Below are 6,575 nucleotides of genomic sequence, written 5' to 3'. Positions count from 1 at the left end.
CAGGACTGAAATCGTAGGACTGAACACTCCTGCTCCTCCTGGCTCTGCAGAAAGGTTTTTAAAAAAATGTTGCTGTAGTTAGTGGCCGTGAGGGCTGCTGAAGAATCCCAAGTGGAAGCTGAAGTATTTGGCGTCTGCCCCACTCGTTGGGAATATATTGTGCAGAGGAGCCCTGCTGAAAAACCAGCGCAACGCATACCATTTTCTACCTTGTTGCCTTTTGAATGAGATATTATGAGGTTCTGTCTACTTGCTCAGCAGATATGAAAAGAACATAAGAACTTAAGAATTAGGAGCAGGAGTACGCCATTTGGCCCCTCAAGCCTGCTCCGCCACTCAATAAGATCATGGCTGCTCTTCTACCTCAACTCTACTTTCCTGCACTGCCCTCATATCCCTTGATTCCCTCAATTGTCAAAAACCTATCGATCGCTGTCTTGAATATACTCAAAAGATTCCATTGCACTCTGAAGAACATAAGAAAAACATAAGAAGAATGGGGAGTTCTCCTGGTAAAGGTTCCTCCCACAACCTACCCCACCAGAAACAGATTATCTGGTCATTAATTCAGTTGCTATTTGAGAGACCTTACTGTCAATAGTTACTGTATTTCAAAAAGTTAACCATTGATTGCAAAGTGGAACATTATAAAATCTATGTGTTGCATATACAGTACAAAAGTTGTGCATTGCAGTGTACTGTTTAAAATGAACCCTTTGCATATTTGGTAATTGAAACAATTGCTGATTGAGCCATTCCCTTGGCTAGACAAAGGGATTACCTTGTCCTTTATTTTCCACACTGAGATAGTCAAATATTCTATGGGACACAGGAGTTCCTGTACTGCTAGGGTTGGGGAAGGGGGTTGTGCAGGATTTACCATGTGTGGAATGCAGCCTGCCAAGGCTGAATATTGGTGATGCAAGGATGAATGAATACTCTATTTCATTTCTTGGTGTTTGTATCGGGAGTAACAATGGCAACATTTCCTTCAGGACACTGAAAGGTAGGATACAGTTCATGAGAGGGTAGCTTGTGCAGTGTCTAGGTGCAACTTCCTCCCCTTACAGTACAGCCAGGAAAGCTCTCAAAATGGCAGAGACTCAGTGTCATTTTCCCGGGAGTCCTGCAGATCTTCCTTCAGAGTTATGGTGGGAGACTAGTGGGAACCCCTGAGGAATATCAGGACCCTTAGTTCCTACTGATGAGTATGGCTCTGGGAGCAGTGTTTTCAGCAGACAAAACTCCAAATGGACTGACACTTCAATAAAATGTTTCTCACATGACAACAATTAAGTGATTTCTTTGTGCGTCTAGTGTAAGTCAGTCTACTGAGCCTTCATGGCACAGTCTGCATTCCTCTCAAGGGTTTCAGGTTGACATAACCACTTCATGTAAACATACTGCATGAGTTACTGCCATTTGTGGCTGATTATAAAACATCCAACATGACTAAAATAAACCAAGTGCATAAGACGTAAACAGGACTCTTCCAGTTACTACCTAAAATGGTATAATTATATTTAGAACATTCCAATTCTATTCTGAAGTAACAAGAGGAGGAGGAGGAGGAGTGGGAGATTGAGGAGCATCACAGGCCTTTCAAGAATTCTCATTTATTTCAACAAGAGGTCACGTAGCTGTTCAAATATATGAAATGGTGAATTGATCGCCTTGTGGTTTTGTACAATAATTAATGTCCCAGCTTAGAAAGATGCACAAAACAGGTTGCATATCTTACCAATAATATCTACATTTATGAATTACTTTCAAAATCAACTGAAGCAATTGATTATAAAAGCCGCCACTGAAAATAAAAGGAACCAATTGAACAAGTACTTTGGTTCGGTATTCACTAAGGAGGACACAAACAACCATCCAGATACAAAAGGGGTCAGAGGGTCTAGTAAGGAGGAGGAACTGAGGGAAATCCTTATTAGTCGGGAAATTGTGTTGGGGAAATTGATGGGATTGAAGGCCGATAAATCCCCAGGGCCTGATGGACTGCATCCCAGAGTACTTAAGGAGCTGGCCTTGGAAATAGCAGATGCATTGACAATCATTTTCCAACATTCCATTGACTCTGGATCAGTTCCTATCGAGTGGAGGGTAGCCAATGTAACCCCACTTTTTAAAAAAGGAGAGAGAAAACAGGGAATTATAGACCGGTCAGCCTGACATCGGTAGTGGGTAAAATGATGGAATCAATTATTAAGGATGTCATAGCAGCGCATTTGGAAAGAGGTGACATGATAGGTCCAAGTCAGCATGGATTTGTGAAAGGGAAATCATGCTTGACAAATCTTCTGGAATTTTTTGAGGATATTTCCAGTAGAGTGGACAAGGGAGAACCAGTTGATGTGGTATATTTGGACTTTCAGAAGGCTTTCGACAAGGTCCCACACAAGAGATTAATGTGCAAAGTTAAAGCACATGGGATTGGGGGTAGTGTGCTGACATGGATTGAGAACTGGTTGTCAGACAGGAAGCAAAGAGTAGGAGTAAATGGGGACTTTTCAGAATGGCAGGCAGTGACTAGTGGGGTACCGCAAGGTTCTGTGCTGGGGCCCCGGCTGTTTACACTGTACATTAATGATTTAGACGAGGGGATTAAATGTAGTATCTCCAAATTTGCGGATGACACTAAGTTGGGTGGCAGTGTGAGCTGCGAGGAGGATGCTATGAGGCTGCAGAGCAACTTGGATAGGTTAGGTGAGTGGGCAAATGCACGGCAGATGAAGTATAATGTGGATAAATGTGAGGTTATCCACTTTGGTGGTAAAAACAGAGAGACAGACTATTATCTGAATGGTGACAGATTAGGAAAAGGGGAGGTGCAACGAGACCTGGGTGTCATGGTACATCAGTCATTGAAGGTTGGCATGTAGGTACAGCAGGCGGTTAAGAAAGCAAATGGCATGTTGGCCTTCATAGCGAGGGGATTGGAGCACAGGGGCAGGGAGGTGTCACTACAGTTGTACAGGGCCTTGGTGAGGCCACACCTGGAGTATTGTGTACAGTTTTCGTCTCCTAACCTGAGGAAGGACATTCTTGCTATTGAGGGAGTGCAGCGAAGGTTTACCAGACTGATTCCCGGGATGGCGGGACTGACCTATCAAGAAAGAATGGATCAACTGGGCTTGTATTCACTGGAGTTCAGAAGAATGAGAGGGGACCTCATAGAAACGTTTAAAATTCTGATGGGTTTAGAAGGTTAGATGCAGGAAGAATGTTCCCAATGTTGGGGAAGTCCAGAACCAGGGGTCACAATCTAAGGATAAGGGGTAAGCCATTTAGGACCGAGATGAGGAGAAACTTCTTCACCCAGAGAGTGGTGAACCTGTGGAATTCTCTACCCCAGAAAGTTGTTGAGGCCAATTCACTACATATATTCAAAAAGGAGTTTGATGAAGTCCTTACTATTAGGGGGATCAAGGGGTATGGCGAGAAAGCAGGAATGGGGTACTGAAGTTGCATGTTCAGCCATGAACTCATTGAATGGCAGTGCAGGCTAGAAGGGCCGAATGGCCTACTCCTGCACCTATTTTCTATGTTTCTATGAACAAACAAAATGAAAGGTGGTGAAAAAAAGCACAAGGGTTCTGCACTCTGATCACAAAGTGCACATAAGAACATAAGAAATACGAGCAGGAGTAGGCCACCTGGCCCCTCGAGCCTGCTCCGCCACTCAATAAGATCATGGCTGATCTGATCATGGACTTAGCTTCACTTCCCTGTCCGCCCCCCATAACACTTTATTCCCTTATCGCTCAAAAATCTGTCTATCTCCACCTTAAAATATATTAAATGCCCCAGCCTCCACAGCTCTCTGGGGCAGAGAATTCCATAGATTTGCAACCCTCAGAGAAGAAATTCCTCCTCATCTCAATTTTAAATGGGCAGCCTCTTATTCTGAGACTATGTCCCCTGGTTTTCGTTTCCATTGAGTGGAAATATCCTCTGCGTCCACCTTGTTGAGCCCCCTCATTATCTTATATGTTTCGATAAGATCAACTTTCATTCTTCTGAACTCCAATGAGTACAGGCCCAGCCTACTCAACCCCCTCATCTCCGGAATCGACCTCGTGAACCTTCTCTGAACAGCCTCCAAAGCAAGTATATCCTTTCTTAAATACGGAGACCAAAACTGTATGCAGTACTCTAGGTGTGGCCTCACCAATACCCTGCACAGTTGTAGCAGGACTTCTCTGCTTTTATACTCTATCCCCCTTGCAGTAAAGGCCAACATTTTATTTTCTTCAATTTTTCTTCATTTAAATTATTTGCTTTTCTATTTTTTCTGCCAAAGTGAATAACCTCACATTTTCCCACATTATACTCCATCTGCCAAATTTTTGACCACTCACTTAGCCTGTCTATATTCCTTTGCAGATTGTTTGTATCCTCCTCACAATTTGCTTTCCCACCCATCTTTGTATCATCAGCAAACTTGGCTACATTCACTCGGTCCCTTCGTCCAAGTCATTAATATAGATTGTAAATAGTTGAGGACCCAGCACCGCACTAGTTACTGTTTGCCAACTGTAAAATTACCCATTTATCCCGACTCTGTTTTCTGTTAGTTCGCCAATCCTCTATCCATGCTAATAGATTATCCCCAACCTCGTGAACTTTTATCTTGTGTCGTAACCTTTTATGTGGCACCTTATCGAATGCCTTCTGGAAATCCAAATACACCACATCCACTGGTCCCCCCTTATCCACCCTGCCCATTACATCCTCAAAGAACTCCAGCAACTTTGTCAAACATGATTTCTCTTTCATAAAACCATGCTGATTCTAGATGTTGGGGATGTATAGAATCAGCTTCAGTCTATAACCCATCGGCACTTACTGTAGAGGCTCATGCATGAAGAGCAGCCACTTGGGTGTGGTACAGAAAGGTCCTTGATGCCCATGGAACTATACCCCAGCTTGAGTCACTGATTTCAGGCAAAGAGAGAGAATTCGATACAGAAACAACGGAATATGACTGGATTATTGTAGCCTTTCATAAATAGACAAAGGTCTCCAAAGAAGGTTCATCTTGCTCATGCCATTGATTCTAGGTATATATAGGATAATATTCAACATTGTGTCTGTTCTCCAACGAAAGACCGACTGTTTCAGGTCTCTCCTCTCTGCAGAGAGTTGCTCCACCAATGTCAGTAAGATATCTATGAGCGAGGATCAGCAAATCATATAGATTTTCAGGATCCGGTCTCAGATGCTGATCGAAGCCAGGAAAATTCCGCACCCAGTCGAGCTAAAACAATCTCCTGACAAGTGACCTATGTGTTTATGATTTATTTTCCTACAGCAATGTTCACCTCTAATTTTAACAATCATTATTATTGTGGCTGATGAAAATTATAATATTTTGTTGCCGTGGAATTTATTGCTTGTAAAGCAACAAATAATTTTTTTCATAATTGCCACAGGTATAACGTTATACTGGAATCAACCTTCCACCAATCTGCACTGATAACATTCACTCAGCATCCATCGGAAGATTTCTTGAACTCTACACATTGTATCAAGGTATTGAGCACAGTTCTTAGAACAAATAACTGACAGCTGAGGTTTAAGAAATTAAAAGTCCAATAATAAAAACGAGACACTGACATTACCTAGTTCTATGTAAATATTTTACTGCTCATTTTTCATTACAAGACAGCAAGTCATTTTTAACATACCTTGTCTTTATCATAGTGTTTATAATCATCAACAATTCAAAAAGTCGAATACTGCACGTGAATCTCAGGGGATGGTTGTGAATGAGAAACCCATTTATTCAAATATTTACTGCGTGTGAAGATGTAACATGCCAAACACTGCAGAGTTGAAAGTAAAGCAACCAGCAAACACGTCCATGCAACTTGAAACATCCCGCATGGATTACCTGTGGAAAAAAAGAAGTCAATGCCCAACGTAAACCAATATTCTCAGGTCAAGATTAAATGAAATCACATTTTTGATGTTGAATCCATAACATTTAAGGTGTTTAGAATTTGGCAACACTCACTGGGCACTAGCATCGAACATCTTCTTTCTGCCTTCCATGCCTGACTTGGCCTCCACGTTCTTACGCCAGTCACTCACTTCTACATTACGTTCCTGTTGAGAGTTTGCAAAACTTGTATAAAATGTAATATATAAAAGATAGTTGTTTAGAATCAAGCTAAAGAAAATTTTAAAAACTGAACAAAACTGTACGGGGTAGAAATTCATCTTGCGCTGCACCGCTAAACGGATGTTGTCGCAACAAGTGTCCGTTATACTCCTGCACGATATTCAGTTCTGTTCACATAAATGCATAAGTTAAATAAACAGTAATTATGTTGGAAAGTTCTACTGTAATTGCCACACCTTCTGCAGGGGATAAACACATAATTGTGGGAATGGCATGTTTTCAGTTGAGGATTAGCTCCTACTGCATGTTGATCTCCATTGCTTATGGAAGGCCTTAAACAACTCAGAGGTTTAGCCAGACTTCAAATGCACCAGACTTATGGGCTGGATTCTGATGACTATTGATTTGTTTACTGGGTTCTTATAACAAGGCAACTAGGATG

The 6,575-nt window shown here is 41.9% G+C and overlaps 1 protein-coding gene across 7 annotated transcripts in view; it reads right to left on the bottom strand.

Moving 5' to 3' along the window:
- Positions 1 to 5,631: 5,631 nt before the first annotated feature.
- LOC139278592 (troponin I, slow skeletal muscle-like) overlaps positions 5,632 to 6,575 on the bottom strand; it is a 41,655-nt gene continuing 40,711 nt past the window's right edge. For all 7 annotated transcript variants that reach the window (XM_070897537.1, XM_070897535.1, XM_070897536.1 and 4 more), the window contains 2 exons: positions 6,026 to 6,117; positions 5,632 to 5,902 (listed from right to left, as the gene is read on the bottom strand). In XM_070897537.1, the coding sequence (XP_070753638.1) occupies positions 5,899 to 5,902; positions 6,026 to 6,117 (96 nt within the window). In that variant the 3' untranslated portion in view covers positions 5,632 to 5,898. The remainder of the gene's footprint in view (positions 5,903 to 6,025; positions 6,118 to 6,575) is intronic.

The sequence above is a fragment of the Pristiophorus japonicus genome, chromosome 13, assembly GCF_044704955.1.
Source record: "Pristiophorus japonicus isolate sPriJap1 chromosome 13, sPriJap1.hap1, whole genome shotgun sequence".
Lineage (NCBI taxonomy): Eukaryota > Metazoa > Chordata > Chondrichthyes > Pristiophoridae > Pristiophorus > Pristiophorus japonicus.
Note: the sequence above shows the minus strand (reverse complement) of the source record. Positions and strands in the feature narration are given on the sequence as shown.